This window comes from Chrysochloris asiatica, unplaced genomic scaffold, assembly GCF_000296735.1.
Source record: "Chrysochloris asiatica unplaced genomic scaffold, ChrAsi1.0 scaffold00023, whole genome shotgun sequence".
NCBI classification, from domain to species: domain Eukaryota; kingdom Metazoa; phylum Chordata; class Mammalia; order Afrosoricida; family Chrysochloridae; genus Chrysochloris; species Chrysochloris asiatica.
In genome coordinates this window covers 19,231,019-19,256,499 of record NW_006408541.1, presented here as the reverse complement: position 1 = coordinate 19,256,499, position 25,481 = coordinate 19,231,019, and the positions used below count along the sequence as shown (strand labels likewise).

The following is a 25,481-nucleotide window of genomic DNA, read 5'->3' as shown; positions in this document are numbered from 1 at the left end:
CACAGGGGTGGCCTTGCATGGGTCATTCAGGTCCCCAGGTGCCTTCCACCTTGTGGCTTTGCCCTCTTTTTTAGGTCTGTACCTACATTCAACCTGGAGGAGAGTGTGTGGGAGGTTTCATGGACCAGGCCTGGAAGGGTCACACATCACTTCTGCCCACATTCCATGGACATCCTATTAGCAAGGGAGGGCAGAAAACGTGGTCCAGCCGAGTGCCCAGCTTCACGTCTCTCCATCTCCAACACCATGCCCGCTGCCAGGCCAGCCTCAGAATGGACTCAGAGCAGAAGAGTTTCTGAACTAGCTTCCCGCCTCTACCCCAGACCACATCTGTTTTCCACATGACAGCCCAAATTCTGTTTGTGAAAAATGAATCTGTGTTTTGGGTTTTTGTTTGAGTTCCCCACACCTACCCCCCTTGCAATTTCACTGAAGAATAAAACCTCTGGGTATAAGACCCTATATATGGTCCACCTTGCCTCACTCTGGGCCCCCCACCACCCTCTCCCCCAATTCTCCAGGCCCCAGCCATGGTCTTCCTTGCTGCTCCTGGTTGCCAATCAAGTTCTTTTCTGCTCAAAGGAGTGTCTCCTTAGGGAGGCTTCCTGGTCACATTAATTAGCAGTATCTCACTTCCCCTCTCCAAAGGAGCTCTGGTAGCGTAGTGGTTACGAATCCCGCTGCGAACCTCAGGAACAGCAGTTCGAAACTACCAGCTGTTCCACCGGAGAAAAATGAGGCTTTCTGCTCCCATAAAGATTTACAGCCTCGGAAATCCTGTACAGGGTCGTTATGAGTCGGAATCGACTCCATGACACATAACAACAACAACCCCTCCCCTCTCCTGTGTGGCTCTGTGGATTAATGTGCTGTACTGCAAAGTCGGTTTGAATTGAAAGGTCGGCGGTCCAAGCTCACCAGCTGCTCCAGGGAAACCCTATGCAGGATCGCTTTGGGTCAGAACTGACTCAACGACACTTAACAACAACAAACCCTTTCCCCACAGAATTTGTTCTCCTTCTTCATCACATCGCCTTACATTACCTGATGTTTTGTTTGCTCAGGAGTCATTGGCCAACCCCCTATACTAGCATATTAACATATTTATGCCAGGAACCTCTCAGCCCGACACTGCTTGGCAAATATTTGTTAGATGACTGACCGACTAACTGACTGGCTGACCGATGGACCAAATGAATGAAGGAATGAATTACCCAAAGTCACACGGCGAGCTAGTAGAAGAGAAAGAACTTCAGACCTGAACTTTGGGCATTGTGTTCCAGATGTCACTGTTTGCAGACATGTTATCCCGAAGGCGCCACAGGGTAAACAAAGCAGATGTGGAGGGAGGTGGGTCCGGCAGGGGAGCAGCCAGCCTCTGGGGGCCCCCTCCGCAGTCTTCCAGCCACCCTTGAGTTAGTCCCCGCCGAGGCCCCGCCTCTGGGCCCCCAGACACCGCGCCGACACCGACACCGCGCCGCCTGAGTCTTAGCAGCCCTCATCCTCCTCCGCGGGGTCCGGATGCCGGAGGGCGGAGCGTGCGAGCGCGGGCGACTCACGGTACCCACCACCCGTCGGGACGCATGGACAGGGTTGGCGCCCGGGCGACCCCCGCGGCCACCAGCCAGAGAGCGTGGCTCAGAGCGCCGCCATGAGGAAGCAAAGTGCGCGCACCGCCGCGCTCATCCTGTGCATCCTGTCGTACCTGCTGGTGGGCGCCGCCGTCTTCGACGCGCTTGAGTCCGAAGCAGAAAGCAGTCGCAAGCGGTTGCTGGACCAGAAGCGGAGCGAATTCCGGAGGAAGTACGGCTTCTCAGCAGAGGACTACCGCGAGCTGGAGCGCCTGGCGCTACAGGCCGAGCCGCACCGAGCCGGTCGCCAGTGGAAGTTCGCCGGCTCCTTCTACTTCGCCATCACGGTCATAACGACCATCGGTGAGCGGCCCCATGCGCCTTCCCGCTGCGCTCGCTCCGTCCCGAGCCGGCCCAGGAGCCTCTGGGTGTGAATCCCATCTCTGCCCCTCTCCAGCTGAGTGACAGTGACCTTGGACAAGTCATTTCAGCTCACTGAACCTTGTTTGCCTCCCTCTGTCGACTGGGCATGTCATTCCTCCGAAGGCAGTCACTCATGCTTGCCAAGAGGCGGCCACTCAGCAGCGGCTAAGAAAACACCCCCAGGGCCTGGGAGACAGTCGAAATGGGACTGAAAACCCAAATGGCTGTGTGATCTTACACAAGTTGTCCAACTTCTCTGAGCCTCAGTGGTGGTGGTGGTTGTGTGCTGTGGAGTCGGTTCCTACTCATAGCGACCCTGTATTGGGTTTCGGAGGCTATAAATCTTTACGGGAGCTGAAAGCCTCGTCTAATACTTGCGAAGGAGCATTGGTGATGCAGTGGGTTAAGCGTTGAGCTGCTAACTGAAAGGTTAGCAGTTCAAATTCACGAGCTACTCTTAGGGAGAAAGATGAGACTGCGCTGGTAAAGATTTACAGTCTGGGAAACCCTAAGGAGAGTCCTATAAGGTTGTTATGAGTTACAAATCGGCCTGATGGCAGTGGGTTGTTTTTTTAAAAAGTAGGCACTACCCCAGGGTGGTGGTAAGAACCAAGAACATGATAGATGCCAAAGGTTTAGCACAAGCCTGACTTATAGATTGCAGTCCAAATAAGGATTGATTTTTGTGTTGCAATAATAATTATTATTATTGTTACCTCATGAGAACAGTCCATCTTAGTCACGGCTGTAGTGCCAATGCCTAACACACAGCAGACGTTCAATAAATATTTGTTGGAAGACTGACTGATTATCACAAGCTTTGAACCTCACCCTCCGGGATCCAGAGCAGTTTCTCTGCAGTATCTGGGCAGCCAGCCGTTGCCATGACTACTCTCTGGCTGGTACCTGCGGAGCCTAAGCCCAGGAAGCAGGAAGGAGGACAAGCAGGCTCTGCAGGACACCAAGTGGGGTGCTAGGCACTCCTCCAGCCCCACTGCAAATGTCCAGATCCACCATTGGGCTAGGAAAGTCTCCCCAATCCCCTTCAGAGCCTGTGCCTGAAGGAAAGTTTTTGCAGTGAAGGTGAACTGTGGGCTTAGTGGTGAAGCTAATAGCTTCTGTTCTCACTTCTGCCACTTCCTGTCTTCTCAGGCCACTTAGATCTGTGGTTCCCTTAACTTTAAAATTCATTGTTCCTTCCTAGTGGTGGCATCCTGGTGTGGTGCTGTGTGCTAAGGTGTCAGACTGCAAAGTCATTTGAACTGCAAAGTCGGTGGTTCAAGTTCACCAGCTGCTCCTTGGAAACCCTATACAGGGTCGCTATGGGTCAGAATCAACTCGACGGCACTTAACAACAACAACCACCTTACTGCTGGTTACCACGTTTACATGAGGTCACACATGTAAAATGTTTGGCACAGTGCCTAAGATTGAATTGTTGTTAAGTGCCATCGAGTCAGTTCCAACTCATAGCGACCCTGTATAGGGTTTCCGAGGAGCAGCTGGTGGGTTTGAACTGCTGACCTTGTGGTTCACAGTACAGTGCTGACACATCAGGAGTTCGGAGACTGAATAGGATTATAATTATTAACTAAAAAATGATGATAATTCACTATTTGCCAACTATGGGTCTAGCTCCCATGCAACCCTTTGTCTCTTCCTCGGGGAGCACCCCTGCTTCCCTATCTTGGTTCAGCAGGACACCTTTGCTCCTTCAAGCCTGAGACCATCCCTGTTACTGCATCCACTGGTATGAGACCCCACCCACTCCTTCTGTCTTCTCTGCATTCTTTGGAGACTTCTCAGCTGAACTGCAATCTGGGAGCCTTGGAAAAGGAACAGAGGGGAAGCAGGAAGAGTTGTGTCTTTTCTGGCCACCTGGGGGTGCTAGCTCTTACTCTGTGGTTCCAGCTGGCTATACCAGTCTTATACAGAGCCAGGTACTGGGACCCCAGAGCTTGTGCTCTGCATGGATAGAAGAGAGGCACTGAGAAGCAGTAAGGGAGAAAGGTCTCAAGTTGATTCATGACGACCTCATATGTGTCAGAGTAGAACTGTGCTCCATAGGGTTTCCAATGGTTGATTTTGTGAACGTAGACTGCCAGGCTTGCTTCTGAGGTGCCTCTGGGTGGATTCGAACCTCTAACCTTTCAGTTAGCAAGTGTATCAACCATTTGCGCCACTCAGGGATCCCAGGCATAATTTACAGAATATTTAGATTCACTCAATTTCAGGATTCACATAGGCAGGTTTTTAACTTCTGTGAATCATCTCCTCCAATCAGACAGAACGTTTCCATCACTCCCTCAGATTCTGTCATGCCCCTCTGTAGGGCCAACCCCAATGACTGGCAACCACATATATCTTTACAGGAGCAGAAAACCTCATCGTTCTCCCGCAGAGCAGCTGGTAGTTTCGAACTGCTGACCTTTCGGTTTGCAGCCCGATTCGTAACCTCTACACTACCAGAGCTCTTTTTTGTCTCTATGCTTTTGCCATTTCCAGAATGCCATCTAAACGGAGCCATGCAGTAAGTAATGTAGCCTTTTGAGTGTGGTTTCTGTCACACTCCACAATGCACTGAGACTGCTTATGCTTTGTGCTGGGATAACAGTAATGCTTTCTTTTATATTGCTGGGAAAAAATGCCATGTATGGCTATACCACAGGTTGGTTATCCATTCCCCCAGTTGTTTGCGAGTTGGGGCAATTTCGAATAACCACTAGAGGTTTTAAAGCCAAGGAATGACCTGGTCAGAACTAGATTTTTGAGATGCCCTCTAGGAGACCTGGTGTGGGGCTGTAGGATAAGCACTGGACTACAAGGGTCGACTTGAAACGCAAGGTCGGTGGGTCAAACTCTCCAGCCATACTTCAGAAGCTTAGTGGAACCAACTCAAGGGCACTTAACTAGGGCTCTGGGGATGGAGAGAGGGGCCTGTCAGGATGGCTGGGGGTGTAGCAAGGGGGGAGACTATTGATGGATGGAGTTGGGCGTTCACCTGCCTCCCCTCCTCTCTTGCTGCACAGGGTACGGCCACGCCGCTCCGGGCACGGACTCGGGCAAGGTCTTCTGCATGTTCTATGCACTCCTGGGCATCCCGCTGACGCTGGTCACCTTCCAGAGCCTTGGCGAGCGGCTGAACACGCTGGTGCGGCGCCTCCTGCTGGCGGCCAAGCGCTGCCTGGGCCTGCGGCGGCCGCGCGTATCCACCGAGAACATGGTAGTGGCCGGACTGCTCGTGTGCGCGGCCACCCTGGCCCTGGGGGCCGCCACGTTTGCGCATTTCGAGGGCTGGACCTTCTTCCACGCTTACTACTACTGCTTCATCACCCTCACTACCATCGGCTTCGGCGACTTCGTGGCGCTACAGAGCGATGAGGCGCTGCAGAGGAAGCCGCCCTACGTGGCCTTCAGCTTCCTCTACATCCTCTTGGGGCTCACGGTCATCGGTGCCTTCCTCAATCTTGTGGTCCTGCGCTTCCTTGCAGCCAGCACCGACGCGCCGGAGCGCGCTGCCCGCCTGCTCCGCCTGGGGGCGCCCGAGGGCCGCGGCCCCTCCCAGGCCTGCCGCCCAGCCCGCCCCAAGGCTCCCATTTCCATCTCTTATCGCATCCACCAGCTGGAGAAGTGGGCCCGCGACAATCTGGGTTTCTCGCCCCCCACGAGTCCTAGAGCCGTGGGCTTCAGGGCAGGCAGGTCTCTGGTCAGGAGGAAGTCTATATGACAGCCCTGCACCGGCTTGGGAGGGTTCAGCCTGGAACAGGAGGGTCTGGGCTCTCCTACTGGTGCACCCTCCTAGTCTGGAGAAGGGAGAGGTGCCACGGCCTACATCATGTCTTCCGGCTGAGCAGTTTCTCTTTCCCTTCTGTGGCTGGCAGGCCGCCCCTCCTCTCCAAAAATCTATTAAAGTCACATCATCAGCACAAGCAGGACTCGGAAAGTCACCCAATTGGTGCAAAGTCCAAATTGTTTGGGGAAGGAGTGGGAAGCCTCTCAGCAATCGCAGAGGCTCTGTACACAGGTCCACCCCAGCGGAAACAGATGGCTGTTTTTCTGTTGTAGGAAGAGGTAGGGGAAATGTACAACTTTCACCACTGGAGTCCTATCAATGAGGCCAGATGCTCACATGCTGAGAAACACAGGAGACAGAGATTGGAGGGGACAGTCTACAATCCAGATGAGCAAGTCCCCACACTAATGAAATGGTCTGCCATGCTCCTGGTCTGTCATGTGATATGGAAGCAGCCTTCCCTCCCTTAAAGTTGATGCCAGCCTCAGCTGGGGGTGAGGGAGGTCTTGCTGACACCCACCCTCAGGGAATGTGGGCCAGCTGGATGCAGCCTGAAGCTATGGGATAAGTTGTCTATTGGCAATTGTTAGATAGGGGTTCTATTCCCCAAACCACTCACCAGCAATGTGGCTTTGGGGAACTGCACCCCCATCCCTGGGCCTAGTCTCCCCAACTCTGAACTGAGTGGGCTCCAGGTTCATCCAGAGCCCTGCTCCCTGCTAGGCATCTCTGGCAGAGTTTCCTGGGATGGACTCCACCCCAAAAAGGGCAAGTAGCATCATTCTAGCACCCTTAAGCACCATTCTTAGCTTCCCTGGTAGAACTGTTAACACAAAGCCAGAGCAAGCAGGGTTAGAAAAGCCAAAAACTTTTATTAATTTTCAACATGAGCTACATGGTCATGAACGTAATGCAATGTGACCCATTCCAACCCAGGGGCCTGGAAACCCTCCCTACCCAAAGGTCTAGGTGCTCCTGTTCCCCATGAGGGAAGACAGAAGGATGGAAAGAGACCCCAGCCTGGGGACCCTCTTTCTGCCTTCCCCAGGTGGCAGTCGTCATAGTGAAAGGGCTCCACATGTGACACCTAAGGTCCTGGGTTCACCCTCATGGAAGCTACAAGTAAAATGGGCACTGTCAGCCTACCTCAAGGGTGGGAGTCAGATGAGCTCATGGACATGGAAGCCTCCCATCCACTCTGAGGTGCCACTCTGCAGCTCCAGCCTCTAAGAGAAGTCACTATGGGCAGGGAGGTGGGGCTCGGTCCCCTGGGCCTGGCACAGCGCTGGTGCTCAATAAATAAATGCAGGTGGCCTTGCCTGATGCACTAGCTGTGCCCCCCAGGGAGTGGGCCTCTGGTGTTCTGGAACACGGGTGTGACAGGAGCTCCCTGGTTGGAGGAACCAGGTGATGAATCAGCTTGTCAAGTGCATAACTGCTCCCTAACGATTATAGGAGCGCTGGTGGCGCAACAGTTAAGCACTTAGCTGCTAACCAAAAGGTGGGCAGTTTGCACAGCGGCTCTATGGACAAAAGACCTTGCAATCTCTTCCCAGAAAGAATCTAGCCTAGAAAATCGGGCAGTTCTACTCCATCACATGGAATCCCTCCAAGTCAAAATCAACTCAGTGGCATCTAACAGCAAATTCTCTGCCGATGGACAGTGTAGAAGAGTCAGCTCAGCCACTGACGCTGGGGTCTTGGTGAAGCTTCTTCCTCTCCCAAGATCTCAGTTTCCCACTTTTTAAAGTGGAGATGGTAATCCAGTCCCCTCCTACCACTCAAGGGCTCTTGGGAAGGTCAAAGGATCCCCTCAAGGTACAAGCACTTTGAAAACACAATGTTTGAGAAGCATTACAGGAAGGTCAGGCTTACCTACTTCTAGGATTTTTGCATGGATTTCCTTCAGATGAGGGGTTCCACAGCCCCCCTACTCTCTCACAGTCTGGAGGTTATGGCCCACCTGCAGGAGCCCCCAATCACACAACAAAGCGGAGACCAGATTCTGTGACCCCCTCAGACAGCAAGGCCAGACCCCAGGTGAGCTAAGTCTCTAGGGCAACCCTCTCCCCAAAACCCAAGCTGTAAAGTGAGTGGCTGACCTGCACCTTCAGCGCTTACATTCCCTGGAGGAATGGTCTCCAATTAAGGGGGCGGAACAGGGGGGTTTGAGATTGAGATTCGTCTGCCCTTACCACTTACTAGCTCTGGGGCCTCTGACAAGTCACTTCCTGCTTCTGGGTTTAAGCTCTCAGATGTGTCCTGCCCATCTGTGACCACTATGGGGCACCAAAGAGAAGTGAAGAACGCTGAGGAAAGTGAAGGACCCACTTCACTCCAGCTGCTGGAAGAAGACCCAGTTGAGGGTGACACTGACCCCGCGAACACCCTTGCAATGGACAGTGGTCTCCTGTTTGCAAAATGAAGGCAGACTACACTAAGCTGTCCCAAAGGCCCTTCCCTTTTAGGATGAAGATAATTCTGAAGACAGAATAGAGAGATGGCTCCTTCCCATGTGATTTTTGGCCCAGAAATTGAAAAAGCATCGCCACCCCCTAAAGATGCCCACCCAAGGCTCTCATACCCTGCTCCTCCCTCATGATGGTGTTTGAGCTGCTAGAGAAAGGTCAGTCACCAGCAGGGACAGACTGAGTTTGAAAAGTTCCCAAAGCTAATATGAATCACGTCTCGGCCCCAGGCCCCCATCCCTTGGTGAGGACAGACGATGGTCAGAGCCCCTTCCAAGGGGGCACGTGCTTACAACGATGATACAAAGACACAGTGCTCCAGCCCCCACCCCACCCCACCCCTCCAGGAGGTGAATGGAGATTTCACAGAACAAACAAGAAAACCATTGGGGGGGGCCCTGGTGACCACCCCCAGGGTGTTATTATTGCTTTGGAGCTCTCTCTTTCCCTCTCTGTAAAGAGGGTGCAGAAACCAGAGGGGGCTCGGGCTGGAGGGGGGTCCAGGCCAATGCTAAGCACTCTCCCTCTGATTGGGACAGCAGGTTCTGCCCATCATGGAAAGGCAGCCCCTGGACAACCGGAGCAGCAATGGCTGGAGAGAGAAGGTGCTCTCTTGGCTCAAAATATTCTAAATGAGTACTCAAGAAACAGCAGAGAAATCACAATGGTGAATAAAATTGGAAAGGGGTGCTCTGGGCCTTGGGTGTGAGTACCCAGAGCCCTGCTCCCTCTAGGCATCTCACAGCGCTTCCTCAGCCTTGTCCATCATTGGTCACCCGGCCCTACTCCGGGAGAGTACAGACAGCTGCACTCCAGATGCAGAGCTCAGCCTTGGGATTCGACCCACTACCACCTCAGGAAGCTCTGAAGACCCCCTAGAGAAAGGGGGCACCCCATCTCCCCTTCCAGCGCCGTGTGAAAAGCTCCATGGGGGTGACAAAGCTCAACTGGAACTTTAATGGACATCCAGGCAGAAGGGAGCGGAGACTGTCCAGGAAGGAACAGCTGGGCCAACAGCCCAGCCTGGGATCAACTACAGGATGGGACTACACACAGCCCAGGCATCCTCGGGGAACACTATGCCTTCAGTGAACTCCAGGCTCCTCCGCCAAGGCCCGGGCAGCCCCAGAAGTGAGGCATAAAGAAAACCAGTACCAAGGACAATCAATCCCAATGTTGGAATATAATGGGCAGCCTCAGCTACGACCTTACAGGGAAGGGGGGTGGGAGAGGAAGAGGGGCTGGCCTCCATGAACCAGATTGCCACTGCCCCCCCATCCCCCCTCCCCCAGCCACAGAGGAGGCTGCAATCTCCAGGAATGTATTTGTGTCTCCTCTCGGCCCCCATCCTGGGACTCTGTGAGGACTATGTAAGAGCTAAAGGCAAGCCCCAGGGCTAGAATACTAACTCTACCCAGCTAACCTGGACTACACCCTACGTAGCAGGGACGGGTGAAGAAGGGTGGTGAGCTTCCCAGGGGAGTTGGCAGGAATGTGCTTCTATAAAGAGGGGCCAGCCTGCACCCTCCCCAACATGTAAAAGGGCTCTCCCAGGCCCTAGGGAGGGCCAGGCCAGGAAGGCAGCTACCCTGCTTGAGAGCCATTGCCACAATTCCTGCACTCATACCTCGCTGAAGTCTTTCTCGTCTAAAACTATCTTTCCTTGCACCAAGGGCACTGAGGCTAGGGCACTGAGTCTTCAAGGTTTGTTTAGAAAGACTAAAATAGAGGAACTCTGTCCCCACCTCAGGTCCCCCAGCCCAGAAATGACCTTTGAACTCACCCAACAAAGAAGGATTCTCCTATGTAGGAAACCCTTATCTCTGCACTCCTAGCTCCTAGTTCCAACCCCAGCTTTCCTCAGCCTCCCCTCTGACCCAGCATCCCCCAAAAGCAGAGATGGCAAGCTCTGAGGGCTCATGTTCTGGAGAATCCAGGTCTCGCAGCTCTTCAGCAAAACAGAGATGACCAAGAAGTTCCCAAACTGGCTTGTGGCAGCCCCATGGAGCAAGGCGCCCTGGGGGTCTGCAGTCAGGAAACCTTTCAGGCTCCAGACACCTCCTCCTTCCCTTCGATCTCTGCTAGACTTCAATTCCTAGAGCCAATGGAAGAGGGGCAGGCGGGATGGGACAGACAGATGGACTCAGACAGTCTGCGGCAAAGCTCCTTCCACAGGCAGGCGGAGGGAGGCCTGAACTCCTCTTCAAGATGGGGACCTGGACCCCCGGGAGCTGGCTCCGGATCCTTGCAAAGCTGCCCCATCGACTTTGGGGCAGGAGTAGCTACCTGAACCCGGTACCGCAGGAAAGACACTTGCTGGTAATTGGCACCATGGGGCTGGCCGGCTGGGTTCTGGACTTGGCTCTGGGCAGCGAGCTGCGAAGGAGGGAAGAGGGGATGGGGTGGGGAGTTTGGACAGAAAGGTGTTTGCTCTGCTACCTCAGTCTTTCCTGTCTCTGGACTTCAGCCACGCCCACCAGGTCAAGAACCGGCCAAGTCAAAAGTGCAGCCAATCCCATTGGGAAAGGGAAGGTCTTGGGGAGTGGGAGGCAAAGATGGGGTGAGGAGGGGCCTGAGGGGGCAGGTCTCCCCTTTCTGCTTCCCCCTTGTGGGGGTGAGCCCCATGATCCTCTGTTCAGTGTGCCCCAGGGCCTGGGGTTTCAGGCCAGGGCTGGGAGGTCTCCAGGACATCTTGGGGAGCCCCTCTCCATCTCTGGCACTAAGATCGTTCACCACAGGGCCCCACGGTGCTCTCAAGGGACAACTGGGATGCCTGCCGGAGTAGGGGGCCCGTGGCTGGGTCCACCATGGAGGAGGTGGGGAAGAGCTTGTACCAGCCCACAGCCAAGGTGGTCAAGTCCAGCTCCTCCAGCAGCACACGGGCCACCCCCATGAACTGCTTCCGTTCCATCCGCCCGTAGTTCCCCCACACGATCACCTGTAAGGCAAGAGACACAGTGGTTCAAATCTTCCAATGCCATTATAGGCCCCAAACTAGAACACCTTGTACCCCATTCACCTCCAAGTCCTCTGGATTCTACCTCCTCAAACTTGCTCAGGGCTGGACCTGGCTAGCACTACGGAATGTTTGAATCAACAATCCTATAGAACAACCCTGATCTAAAGGAGGAAAATGCAGAACAGAATTTCAAATTCTCATAGAATCCAGATTTTCTGGAGCCATGAGGCTGGATGAAGCCAGAGATAATCTCTAACCCTTAAACCAAAACTATCCCCTACAGTCTTTAAATCAACAGTTTACCTTAATTAGTCTGCTCTGAGCACTGTAGACAACTTAGGGGGCATGGGAAAACTCAGAAAAGAGGGTGAGAATGTTTTCAAAACTAGAAGAATACAACCAATGTACATGTAGAGATTGGTGATTTGGTATATGTTCTGCTTTATATAGTCTCAACAACAAATAAAATAAATTATTAAAACAGGGAGGAAACGCATATTAAAAAAAAAAAAAAAATTGCTCAAATCTTGTGTCCAGTTGACCGGGAGGACTGAATTCCTGTTCCAATTTTGCTTCTCCATGCCATCCTCTACACTGCCCAGTTTTGAACCCAGGCCTTGAGGGCTGGCATCAGCAGTCCCCTGATGAAGTTTCTGTTTCCAGACCCTCAGAATTCCCCCAACATGACACAAAGTTCAAAAAGTGACAGGTATAGTATAACATGCTAGCTTCCTTCTTTCTTCCAACCAGACCCTTTCCTGAAGCATCTTCCCATTTCTCAGCCACAGTCTGTCTTTGAGCTGGCAGCTGGCAGGCTCTGTAGCCATGGGACCCTCACTTGCTGTCCTGCACCCCAACTTCTTACTCCATCCCTCTCTATGAGGTAGGGCTGGGTCATTCACTAAGTGGGGCCAGGAAGGAGTCAGACATACACAGACTCATATCCCAGGTCTGCCACTGACTGGTTGTGTGGTCTTGGGCAAGTCACTTAACCTCACTGGACCTCTGCGTCCTTGTTGGTGAAACTGGGATGATCCCCAGTCAATATATCCCACAGGGGAGGGTCAAAGAAGAGTGTGGATGTCCAAACTCACTGGGAGCTACAAGCTGCTCCTCTGGTGTCCAGGGTACAGTTAAAACAATGTGTGCCAACATCATTATTTACTGTACACCAGGGATTGTGCTAAAGCAAACCCAGCCTCAGATTCAACCCATCTCACAGATGTGTAAACTGAGACTTCAAGAAGTTAAATCATTTGCCCAAGATCACTCAGCTAACCAGCCTTCAGTGTTCCTGAGGCAGCTCATCAGAAGGCCCACTTTGGGTGGGCTCCTTTTTACTGGCATTACTGATTTCCCGAGTGGTGAGCTCTGTCCTGCTCTGGCATTCACTGGAGTGCTTATTAATAGGATCCCCTAATGGCCAGGAGCCAAGCAGCCTCAACAGCCCCTCAGAATGCTCTCCAGAGATTAATAATAATAGTTACAGCAGTCACTTGATACTGGCCAACTTTGCAAATGCTTCTGTTGCTCAAAGAACACATTTCGCAGTCAAAGCAACATCAGTGAGTAGAAACTACTGTCTTCTTCATTTTACAGATGAAGAAACTGAGGCTCAGAGAGGACCCTGTTCAAAGCTGTGGCACTTAGATCATTGACAGAGCTCTACGTGTGCCGGGGGGGGGGCCGGAGACCTCCTCCCCTCCATCTGGTACTACAGCCCCACGCGCTCACCTGCAGGACTTTGCCCTGGGGGCTCTCAGGAAACAGCAGCACCTGGTTATACAGTGGGTCCAGTGACTTGCGAGCAACTTTGGTCTTCTTCTTGGCAATGCAGACGCCATTCTCTAGCAGGTAGGCTTTGATGTAAGCCGCTGGGGACAGAGGTCAGTGGGGGTCAGTGCTGGCTCTGACCCCTCACAGGGAAGACAAAGGATACAGTAGAGGAAGGCTACCCACCTACTGCTGGGGACTAGAGAGCCTTCATGAAGCCATCTGAGGAGGCAACAGGGGCAAGTGGGTGGGAGGGACCTACTCTACCTCTTCTTGTGGTCCCCACTCTCCCCCAACTCCCTTGCTCACTCCTATACTCACCTGTTAGCCCTTGTCTCTGACCCCTTCCCTGACTACACTTTCATCTGCTGGCTTACTCAACTAATGCTTGCTGAGATCCTACTGTGTACCAAGAATCCTACTAGGAGTGCCAACAACCCTACTGTTGTTATTGTTGTGAAGTGCCGTCGAGTCAGTTCTGACCCATAGCAACCCTGTACAGGGTTTCCAAGGAGCAGCTGGTGAGCTTGAACCACTGATGTTGCAGTTCAAATGCTTTGCAGTCTGACGTATTATCCCACAGCACCACACCAGGCCTCCAAGAATCCTACTAGGCACTGTGATATAAGGACAAACAGCAAAGATGGCTCCTGCTCTCCAATGCAGTCCAGTGGGGAAGACCAACAAAGTGAACAATCTCAACAGAGTCCCAGAATGAGCCTTAATCTACCACCGAAGTCGCTAGGGTTGGGAGAAAGGTGTGCTATAGAATTGGGTCCATTTTCCCCTTTCCAGAGCCCAGGCACCCCTCAGGATCTCTTGTCTAGACCTCTGCCCACTCCTTGAGAGGGGCAGGTAGCTCCCATACCTGGCAGTGTCTTTGAACCTGGCTTGGCAGTCAGGCCGCGAGCCTGGATGATGTCCACTTCGAGCTGACCATTCCGCTCCTGCAAGCCAATCTCCACATCCCCTGCAAGAGATGAGTTTGGGAAATTACCTAGAAGATCAAGAAGGACTCAGCTTCTCCTCTGTTTAGAGAAGAAACTCTCTTCTCCTGCCCCCAGCCCTAAACTGAAACCAGAACCAGTTCATGGATCAAATGTCCGGGCCCTTCCGAGAGTTTGGCAGGTGCGGACCAGGTCCTCTGGCTACAAAAAGGCCTTGGAACACTCACCCATTGGTGTGGTGGCCAGAGTCTGGCGGCCCACGAATTGCGCTGGCCCCATGCTGCCCAGGAAGTCACTGAACTGGGCGTCCGATGCCAGGCAGACTCCCCCATAGTTAAGGCTGCAAGAAGAGAGGAGGAAATAAATCAAACATTCCTGGGGGGGCAGAAAGAGAACTCTGAAGAATCAGGCAGTTGGCTCCAGAATATTCCATATTCCATGAGATTTCGGCCCACAGCTGAAATCCCAGCAAACTGACATCCTAACTCTCCCTGGTTGTAACCACCCTGAAATCTCAGCTACTACTTACAGGCTCCAGGACTTAGCTTTCATATTTTGTACCATTCCCCTACCTGTCCTCCCTAAGCTTTAGGCTCCACCTCCTTAAAACAAGTATAATGGTTGCTAAGGGTTAGAAGTACAGCCAGAATGCTTCTTAGAAGGGAAGATGCTGAGACTTCATCTTACATATTTTTGACATATCACCAGAAGGGATCAGCTTGGTAAAGCTGAGGGTCTATGAAAAAGACGAAGAAAAGATTCTCAAGGAGATGGATGGATACAGTGGCTACAACAGTGGTCTCAAATACAGCAACAGTTGTGAGGACTGGTCAGTGTTACATTCAGACTTCTTGGAATCATGAAGGCTGGATGAACCCCAGAAATTACTGCCTTGAGATAATCTTTCAACTTTAAACCAAAAATATACCCTGAGGTCTTCTTAAAACCTAACAGGTACAAGAAAAGCTACAAATCTGGGATTGAAATGCATGCCCACTCATCTTGCAAAGCCAGAGATGTTTAATCAACAGCATTAGGTGAAGGCTGAGCCTCCCTCACTGCTGGCCATGAGGTCTTTCCTCTAGGCCCTATCTAGTAGCTGGGGGGTCTGGGCTGCAAAAGCTTGAAAAACGGTGATGCCTCATGAGTTCCAAGGCCTCAAAGGGGCTCAGCTCCCAGGTCTGATCAAGGAGGACTTCCACAGCCTGAAATTGAAAGTTTCCTCCAACAACATCATTGTCTCTTCCTTGGTTCCTGGTGGGATTGCAGCAGACAATGGGGAACAAGCAGGCCTGGTAATTAGCGGTAATTGTGTATTATATCTGGGCGACTGCCGGATTTCCCATCCCAGGGTGCCTCACAGCCTGCCAGGGAACCAGGCTGATGCCCCAGAAACCCTGAACCAGTTATCACATCCCCTTGGCTGATGCTGTGGGGCAGGATGACTAAGGTGGAGGCTGGAGACCCCACTCCACGTGGAATTGTCCCTGGAGGAAAGCAGACAAATGACACAAAGTCAGACCTGGTCTGCTCTGCCCTGTCCATCCCACTGCCCCTGCACTCAATCCACTTTCTTTCTTTTTTTTTTCAATGTTTTATTGTGAATTACATGATAGTTTACATGGGGGAACTTTAGTTTTACATTCAATCCATCATGTATCATCTCATTGCCATGGTTCCAATCCCCTCCATGCATCATCAACCAAGCAAAGGGTATATACCAGAAAGCCGCCCCCTACACTTCTCCCTCCTCCCCCCGTTTTCGACCCACAGTCCCCTTCCCTCTCTGGGTCCAAAGTCCCCAGTCGCTTCATCACTCCATGTCATCATCTCTGTCTCCATCTCATGCATCTCTGTTTCTCTGGGTAGGGTCCCACTCTCAGCTCTTCTCCGTTGATGGTCCCAGAGGTCTCCGCTCCTATCCTGGAGATTTAATCACTCCCTTCCTTGTTACAAAACTTCTGCCTTTGCATTTCCAACCCTCATAGTCCATCCTGATAAGCATTATTCACTACAGTATCACGAATTACCCATCTGTATCTCCTTTCATCATCCACTTTCTGTCCTGCAGATGTGCTCACACAGACCTCACAGACAGGATCCAGCCACTTAACTGGCTGGTACCTGAGCTGAGCTTGTGTTAAATATTTCAAAAACTCCTCTGCTCACAGGATCCCTTAGGAAAGGGTAAGAAAGAGCTTGCAGAGTTAATAAATGCCACATACATGTTGTTGCTTAGATCCAGTGTTCAGCAGAGTATGCCTCGTATGCAGTAGGCACTCATTACAGTAAACGTTTACTGGTCCCAGACTAGGAAAAGGTGTCAATAAAATCTAGTGATATAGTCTGGACTTTGGCATAATAGAGATCCTGGATTCCAGTGCAGTGTAACATGGGCAAGTTTTGTAACTTCTCTGAACTGCAGCTTCCTTGTGTATAACATGAGGATACAGTAATGACTGTCACATTGTTGGTGGAAGAATCAGTGAAGTAACACAGGCAAGGTGTTTAACACAGGGAATGGCACAAAAGTATCTGCTGAGTGGATGGATGGATAGATGGATGGATGGATGGATGGATGGATGGATGGATGGATGAGTGGATGGATGAGTGGGTGGATGGATGGGTGGGTGAATGAGTGGGTGGGTGGATGGATAGATGGACAGACGGACGGATGAGTAAATAGACGGATGGATTGAGTGAGTGGGTGGGTGGGTAGATGGATGGATGAATGAGTGGGTGGATGGATTAATGAATGGTGGCTGGATGAATGGGTGGATGGATGATGGGTGGATGAGTGGGTGAGTGGGTGGATAGATGAATAAATGGATGGATGGATGGGTGGGTGAGTGGATGGGTGGATGGATGAATAAATGGATGCATGGGTGGATGAATGAGTAGGTGGGTGGGTGGGTAGACAGATGGATGAGTAAATGAATGGATGGATACATAGATGAGTGGATAGATGAGTGTGGGTGGATAAAATACTACAATCTGCTAGGCCCCACAGCCTGGGCTGAGAGCCTCCTTTTCTGCCTCTTGGTGTTCATCCTGACATTTCTGATTCCAGACTTATTAGGATCCATAGCATGTGGATGCCTGAGCCTGAGGCCAGGCCACTGTTCTTCCTTGGTGAAGGCACAGCTCTGAAACAGGATTACAGCCCATGTTCTGCTGGCCTTTTATTTTGTGTTAATGCTGAAATGAGATTTCCTGCATTGCAAATCCTGTTAGTTTTGTTTGTGGAACTGAAACCCATTTATCTTTTATTAACCTTTGAGCTTGGTTTGCCCCTGGATTTTCTGTGTTCTTGACGGTTAAAGAAGTAATTGAGTTACTTGGGGGTTTGACTCCATTCTGCTTTTCAGATGGATCACCTGTCTCAATTGCAGCCGGAAATTAAAAGGTTGCACTGTCCTCTTGGTGACATGGATTATGTGGCTCTGAGAGGCTTCAATGACTTATGGGCCCTCTCTCTGTCCATCCACTCACACACACACACTCTGCCCCCACAGACTTGCTGGGCCTATAATTCAGCCAGTTCTGCTATCGCGGAAGACGTGCTGTTCCTAAAGATAATCGTGCTATACAAAAGCTCACAACAGCAATCACAGAGCTTCTGGGGAAGATGAGGTTCGGGCCACAAGACCCCAAAACTCTGTCATTGAAACATTAAAAGAAAGGAAAAAAGAATAGAAGGCTAGGGGGGAAAGTAGCACATTAGCACACATTTAAATGGCTAAGAAATGAATACACATTAAACGAGGCACTTTACCTTGAAAACGACCCCTTGTGGGAGTGGGTGTGAGAAGCACCTGTGAGCTGCAGAGCAGTGGGTGGTGGAAACAGAAAGTTGTAATGCAAGGCTGTGGCTGATCACACAGGTGAACTGAGGGAGCAGGTAGATGCTTGAGAGACATGTGTTTTATACACAAGGGGTCTTCAAAAAGTTTATGGAAAAACTCGATTCTCTTTTTATTACATTTTTTCCCCCAAGAACTTCTTGAAGACCCCTACTATTCCTATGTGAGTACAGTTTCCTATGTTCACCTGGTGTTTCTCGTGGATGAAGTCGCACAGGAGCAAATACAAAATTCATGTCTTGCTCAAACTGTTCCCTGATCTTTCAGTCTTGCTGGAGTAAATGCATGTTTTCAAAATAAGTGTTCTATGTGGGGGGTGCCCTGCATGTCTCCATCCTTGCTCCTGCTTCTCAAGCAATCAAGACATTCCCAAGTCTGCCTGCTCCCCGAGAGGATGGCTTATCGGCACGAAGCCAGGAACTTCATTTATTTATGAAACACTTTATGTTTTTATGAAACCAGAGCTGGAGCTATGGAAGCATGGTGGTTAAAGTGCTTGGCTATGAACTGACACGTCGGCAGTTTGCGCTCGCCAGCCACTCTGAGAGAGAAAGATGCAGCAATCTGCTTCCATCGAGATGTCAGCCTTGGAAACCCTTCAGGGCAGTTCTACTGTGTCCCAGCGGCTTGCTATGTGTTGGAATTGACTCAGCGGCAGTGGGATTTGGGGCGAGGTTTTGTCATGAGCTAAGCACTGATAATGCTAAGCATTTAATCAATATTAATTCCTTTACTCTTCTGCACAGTTCCATAATAAAGTTAGGTACTCGTTGTGAGCTCCTATTGAGTTCATTCCGATTCCTAGTGACCCTATGTATGCAGAGTAGAAGTGCTCCATGTGGTTTTCAAGGCTGTGTTCTTTCAGAAGCAGAATGATAGGCCAGTATCCCAGAATGCCTTTGAATGGCTCTGAACTGTCAATTTGTTGGCTAGTAGTTGAGTGCTTAACTCAACCACCACCCAGGGATTCATGGGTATTTATATTAAACCCGTTTTACAGAAGTGGAACAGAGGCAGAGAAATGTTAAGTAACCCAACCAAGACCACACTGCTGGTAGGTGGCAGACCCAGGATTTGAACCCCAGTCTGATTCCAGAGTTTATATTCTTAACCACTATGTTTCTGTATGTTTCTAAGTGTCCTGCAGGGATCTCAGCCTTGCCCAGTGCAGAGCACAGGGATTTGCTGCCCAGCTTTCAGGTCAGGGAGACCTAGATTTGAATCCTGACTCTGACACTCACCCCCTCACTAGTTGGAGGGAAACATTCGGCACCTTTTGGAAACATGGAAATTAATACCATTAGGATAACCCTCAGTGCTGTTGTTTTAAATTAGATAAACTCCTCAGAATCTAGTCTGGCACAAATGTTCAGCAAACACTAGTGCTTATAAAAACAAAGCAGCAAATCCTCCTGTCTCCTGGCCCACGGCCCATGGCCATATCCTGCCTTGTTCTGTTCTCCGGCACAAGACTGCTAAACGACAGAGGGAGTATAGACCATCCGCCAGGCCTCCTGAGGCACTGGGATTGGGACCCACAGCTTTGGCAGGAGTCCAACCCTGAGCCTGGGGACACACTCTGCTTCCACAGTGACCCAGAGACCTGGGGACAATGAGGGCCAGGAGGACCAGGAGGGCCATTGACAGTCAACTTTGTGAGCTTGTGGGTTTTCAGGGAGGATGAAGGGCTCTGGATCTGTGTGGTGGAGGAGACTGGAGAGGGAGGGGTGAATGCTAATGGCTTGGTCCCTGCAATGCCCAAGAGTAGAAGCTTGAGACAGGCAGGCCTCTGGGTGCCCAGTCCAATGGGCCAGCACATTGTAGGTACACAGCCAACATTGACGTAAATGAGAATGCAGCGGCAGGACGCTCAGTCCCAGGCAGCTTTGCAGTCAGGGCCCTGCTTGAGCGAGGCCGGTTCCCTAGAGCCTCAGCTGGCCTGGCAGGAGCCCAGGAGGAGCGGAAAGAGGAAGGAGGGTCACACCCCTTCTTGTTTCACTGCCTGGCAGCTGAGTCCAACCATTGCCCAAAATACCTCCAGAACAGGAAAAGGAGGCTGGCCACAGCTCCAGGTCCTGCACCTGTCCCTCCCACGCCCAGGAGCAGTGGCATCTGACTCTCCCCTCTGCCGATCAGACACCCTTCACCCACCTGACCACATTACGCCCAACACTCCCACCCCAAACCTTCTAATAATCAAACTCCTCCTCACAGACAACATGTATTCACAGTTTACTCGGGGCTAAGCACTTTACAGACACCATTCTATGGGGGTGACTCATTGGATCCATTAGGATCCAACCTGACCACAGGCAGTAAAATGCCCAACCAACACCAAACAATAACAATCACTAATAATTAGACTGGTTGCTGTGTGCAGACATTATTCTAAGAGCTTTTACCTCCATTAAATCACTTGATCCTTGGATGACCATATTCATGTTCTGTGCTATTATCGTCCCCTTTCTAGAGATGAAGAAACTAGACTCAGAGAGGTGAAGTAACTTCCCCACAGTCACACAGCTACTAAGAAACAGAAATGAGGTACAAACTAGAGCTGCCTGACTCCTACTCCTGGCTTTGAACTTTCCTGGTCATGTAATTAAAGACCCTCCAGGTTCCTTAAAGCAAGGAGACCTGGTATCATAGTGATTCCAAGTTGGTAAGCAGTTCAGATCTACCAGTCGCTCTTCAGGAGAAAGAGGAGGTATTCTGCTCCAGTAAAGATTTACTGCCTGGGGAACACTATGCAGGGTTACTATGAGTCGGAACTGACTCAACGGCACCAGGTTCTTAAAGCACACGACAGCAACAGATGACAAGCTCCCCCTGGTGTGGCAGCATATCTCTTTTCTTCCTCACACCCTCTGCCTATGATGCTCCCCTGGCAGGGACAAGTTTAGGGACCTCTCTGAGCCTCCTCTCCTCTTCTATAATATGAATATGCATATGGTTTGACTCCCCTGGTACTGTCATGGGACCACGTTAAACTCCCCATAGCCAGCTCCTCTCAACCTGCCCATGAGCTGTTTACTGGCCTCCCTGAAGCTTAGAGAGAACAAGCAGTATTCCTCAGGCCACCCAGAAGGTCAGCAGCAGAGCCAGGACTAGGACCCTCTAGTCCTGACCCCTGACACTGGCAGCTGTTCTGGAACATGGTCCTCTCTTTTTGCTTTCTTTTGCAGGTGTCTCAGGTTACAGAAAACACTCGTTCCCTTGCTCCTCCTCTCCCTTCTGCCTGTCCGCCTCCTCTTTTTGCCCAGCTGAAAGTCTCCCTAGGAGGCCGCCAAACAGCAGCATCTGGCAAGGCAAAGCCATTCACAGAGGCACCCGGTTTAGGAGGGGAGCTATTCACAGAGGTCGACCCAGTTTAGGAGGGGAGCCATTCACAGAGGCACCCAGTTTAGGAGGGGCGGGGGCGGAGAGGCTTTCTGTCAGCAGAAGCCTCACCTGCTCTTAGACTGACCACCTCACTAACTCTATGCTGACCCCCAATAACCCAGCTGCCATGGAGTCAATCCTGACTCATGGCAGCCCTGTGTGTGTCAGAGTAGACTGCGCGCCATCGGGTTTTCAGTCGCTGACCTTTGGGAAGTCAATCACCAGACCTTTCTTCTGAGGTGCCTCTGGGTGGACTTGTACCTCCAACCTTTTGGTAAGCAGCTGAATCAACTGACAGTTGGCACTGTCTAGGAACCAAAATAGAACTTTTTGCAATAACAGAAATGTTCTATGTTCTGTGCTATCCGATCAACAGCTACTAACTAGATGTACAGGAAGCACTTGAATGTGGCTAGCATGGCCAAATGGAGGGTCAGAGAAAAAGAGAAAGACCCCCCAATGAGACGGCTTGGCACAGTGGCAGCAGCAGTGGACTCAGGCGTAGCAACGATTGTGAGGTTGGCGCAGGCCTGGGCAGTGTTTCGTTCTGTTGTGCAGAGGGTCGCTATGAGTCGGTACTAACAACAACAGTGTGACCAACGGACTGAATTTTTTATTCTATTTAATTTAATTAGCATTTAAATAGCCACATGTGGCTGCTGTACTGAACAGCCTCAACCCCTCACACTCACACACCCACTTACTCTGCCTCAGAGAGGGCTAAGATCGGGAAGTAATGTGCTACCCTGCAACAAGCCCTAGCTGGGAGTCAGGACCCTGGGTTCTAGAGCTAACCGCTGTGTGATCCAGGACAAGTTCCTTAACCTCTCTAACTGCCCTGGCTATCTGTACAAATAATGAAGTTGTTCTGAATCAAGATTTTTTGCCAAGGTACCATGGATGGGTTTAGGGAAATTTGGGACCCCCTAGCTCACCAGCTGCTCCTTGGAAACCCTATACAGGGTCGCTATGGGTTGGAATTGACTCGACGGCACTTGACAACAACAACGTAAGTTATATGGGCGTCCTGGTGTGGCACTGTGGGCTAATGCACCAGACTGCAAAGCCGTTTGAACTGCAAGCTTGGCGGTTCAAGCTCACCAGCTGCTCCTCGGAAACCCTATACAGGGTCGCTGTGGGTCAGAACTGAATCGACGGCACTTAACAACAACAACATAAGTTAAATGAGAAAAATGTGTTTGCACAATTATGTGTGGAAATGTGTGTGTTAGGGTGTGAGCATGTGTGTGTTTCTGTGGGGGAGAGTCCAAGTCATTCCTGAAAGTCTCAACAGGGTTCATAATTTCTCCAATGAGATGAGGAACCCTAGTCTAGATGAATTCCTGGGCTCTGCTTCCCAAAGATTCGGACTCAGAATCTATTTCCCAAGTGATTTGTATAGTTTTGTAGGTGCTCTTGGTAACGTGCAGAGTCTGATGCGGTCTCTCCAGGTGGAAAGGCTGGTGCTCAGCAGGGAATGAACCCAAATGAACCAGTTCAAAGTCCTGCAGCCAGAGGAGAGAAGAGCTCCAGGAGCCCGTCAGCAGTGAGGTTTGATGTAGATGAAGCTACTTTATCAAGCACATGTGTGTGAGTGTTTGTGTATAAGACATTCAGTAGGGATTTTAAAAAATAAAAGGAAATAAGAAACAGCAATTATGACAATAAGAGTCCTCTCCTTTGCTTTGTCCCTGGTAAAGTCCCCTGCTTCCTTTATTTATTAGCATTTCTTATATGTCAAGCACTTTGTAAATTCTAACCCAATTTATTCTCCTATGAGGTAGGCTCGATTGAGCACACTTTACAGATGGGGTAACTGAGGCCTAGAGACATGCCGTACTCAAGGTCACACAGCTGTAAGGATTCAAATCCAGGCAGGCAGTCTGGGCTCCGCTTGCTCTCCTACAGAGCTTTGCTGCTTCATTACCTCCCAGCTAAGGATGGTGGGGTGGGGTGGGGTGTGGAGAGGCAGGAACCCAGAGCCAAAGTCCTGACCAGTTTGAGGCTGACCCAAGGGGTCCCTTCCACCCTACACCAAAGAAGACCAGGAGAGCCAGGAGAGCTGGCAGGCAGGTGTGGGTCCCACGCTCACTTGTTTTCCGAGCCGTAGCTGGTCATGCTGTCTTCTATGGACTCGTGGCTGGCCTGGCGCAGCGTCCGGCTGGGCATCTCCACCGCCAGGCCTGTCTCTGTGCTTCTTTGAATGGCCCCTTTCAGCCTCCGGTTGTCCCCTTTTGGGCAAAGAGGCCAGGAGAGATGGGGAGAGAGACATGGGGTGGAAGGGGAGAGAGAGGTGAGTGGTCTGGTTAGCATTTCAGGGGCTAGTGGCTGACCAGTCCCAGCCCCACTCCTGACCCTTCAACCTTCCCACACTACCCAGTGTACCTGCACCTGCCCTCTATGGGCAGCTCTGCCCAGAGCCTCTGCCCCGCCCACCAAACCCATCCACCCGATGACATTATACCAGTGTTGTGTGAAATGATGAATTCATTTACTTATATTGTCTTCCCCTTCTCTTCTGCAGCCTTCTCCAGCCCATTTATCTTCCTCCTCTGCAGCTATCATTTATTGAGCACCAGCCGTTTGAACTGCAAGGTCGGTGGTTCAAGCTTACCAGCCGCTCTAAGAAAACCCTACACAGGGTTGGTATGAATTGGTACCGACTCGATGACACTTAACATCAACAACAGTATGTGTCAGAACTCCCTGGGTGGAGTTTGCCTATAACTAAAAGACTGGTGGTTCAAATCCACCCAGAAACACCACAGAAGGCCTGGTGACCTACTTCTGGAAGGTTATTGTTGTTGTTGTTGTTGTTAAGCGTCATCAATTCGGTTCCAACTTGTAACGACCCTATCTAGGGTTTCCATGGAGTGACTGGTGAGTTTGAACCTCCAGCTTTATGATTTAAACCAACCTTGCATTCCAGTGCTTTCTCCCGCAGCACCGTCAACCCTATGGAGCACACTTCTACACTGACACATCTGGGGTTGCCCCGAGTCAGAATCGACTCAACAGCAACTGGTCGGTTACTCTGTGCGACACTCCATACCTAGTGCTTTCCACGGATTGAGATCAGGGTTTCTCAACCTCGGCACCACTGACATCTGACCCCAGGGAACTGGAGGAAGCCCAGCAGCATCCTGGCCTCTACCCACTGGATGCAAGTAGCAGTTCCCCGCCTCTAACCAAAACAGTCTCCACACAGTGCCAAATGCCCCCTGGAGGGGCAACATGACCCCAATTGAGGACCATGATTTCTATCATTGGCCATGAAACCAGACTTCCTGGGTTCAAATTCTGGTGGTACTCTTGCTCACTGGCTGTGGGACTCTGGGCAAATCACCAGTCTCTCTGTGCCCCCATTTCCTCAACTGTAGAGCAAGGATAAGAACAGAATTCTGTGTTGTATGCATAAGGATAAGTGGCCCTCTGCCCTTGCTGTCGCATCCCCTCGACCATACTCTGACCCCATCTGCAGCTCACTCCAGCACGTGTCTGCAGGTCAAATCTGTCACTCCCTACTCTAACACCCGGCTTTGGTTTTCTTCTTGGCACCGGCATGTTACACACCTTGGTGGTATACTGACTGGCTTCCTGCACATAGAAGGCAAACTCCATGAGGAGTTTGTTTTGACTTGTTATGTTCACAGTGGGTGCCCCAGCACCTACCTCAGGGTCTAGCATGTTGTAGGTGCTCACTGGACAGTCGCCGCAGGAAAGAGCGCCTGGACAGATGAGTTAATGTGTGCAGAGCCCTGAGAACCGTCCTAACCGTCACAGCCACCCACAAGGTGGCTGCCGCTCTTCTCCCCACATCCATGCACAGAGATGGGCCCACGTCTGCAGAGCTGGCAAGACAGGGAGCCGGGACTCAAGCCCAGGGGCTTGTCCTTACATCTCAGTGATTCAAGGTCAGCATTTTATCTCCCACCAACCCAGAGGAGCTGTGAGTTGGCTAGAGATGGGAAAAGACTTTGGTGAGGTCTTTTCCTGAGTCTCACAAAGTGGAGGTGAGCAAGTACAATTATGGTGCTTCTTCGGCGGGATAGACTTACTGGGAGAAGCAGCTCACACTCCATCATCTCACTCCATCAAGGTAGGGCTCGGCAAGCAAGCAGGCAAGTTGGGTCAGGTCTGTATGCCAGGAGGCAGCACAAGACCAGGGCACTGTGCGCTGGTGGCCTTCTCCCGGCCTCCCTCCTCTCAACTCAACGATGGTGTCACCTTCATCCCAGACTTTAAAGAATGATACGCACATATGCACATGCCCAACATTACAGAGGCTCTGTGGATTTCTCAG

At 51.2% G+C, this 25,481-nt stretch overlaps 2 protein-coding genes across 3 annotated transcripts in view; one reads left to right on the top strand and one right to left on the bottom strand.

Moving 5' to 3' along the window:
• Positions 1 to 1,651: 1,651 nt before the first annotated feature.
• On the top strand, positions 1,652 to 5,721 carry KCNK15 (potassium channel, subfamily K, member 15). The gene is made up of 2 exons (XM_006839266.1): positions 1,652 to 1,934; positions 5,024 to 5,721. Exons 1-2 carry the CDS (start codon positions 1,652 to 1,654, stop codon positions 5,719 to 5,721), a joined length of 981 nt encoding a protein of 326 aa, XP_006839329.1.
• A 5,028-nt stretch (positions 5,722 to 10,749) lies between these two features.
• Positions 10,750 to 25,481, bottom strand: part of RIMS4 (regulating synaptic membrane exocytosis 4) — a 69,315-nt gene continuing 54,583 nt past the window's right edge. Inside the window, exons 2-6 of one of the 2 annotated variants that reach the window (XM_006839264.1) lie at positions 23,271 to 23,409; positions 14,162 to 14,274; positions 13,856 to 13,957; positions 12,949 to 13,088; positions 10,750 to 11,193 (exon numbers count right to left, since the gene is read on the bottom strand). In XM_006839264.1, the coding sequence (XP_006839327.1) occupies positions 10,975 to 11,193; positions 12,949 to 13,088; positions 13,856 to 13,957; positions 14,162 to 14,274; positions 23,271 to 23,409 (713 nt within the window). In that variant the 3' untranslated portion in view covers positions 10,750 to 10,974. The remainder of the gene's footprint in view (positions 11,194 to 12,948; positions 13,089 to 13,855; positions 13,958 to 14,161; positions 14,275 to 23,270; positions 23,410 to 25,481) is intronic. The other variant, XM_006839265.1, reaches the window with a different exon arrangement.

Bases quoted from the DNA above. Each gene is read 5' to 3' on its own strand.
- KCNK15 (XM_006839266.1), top strand. From the start codon at position 1,652: ATGAGGAAGCAAAGTGCGCGCACCGCCGCGCTCATCCTGTGCATCCTG. The intron at 1,935-5,023 runs GTGAGCGGCCCC...CTTGCTGCACAG, and splicing joins CACGGTCATAACGACCATCG to GGTACGGCCACGCCGCTCCG.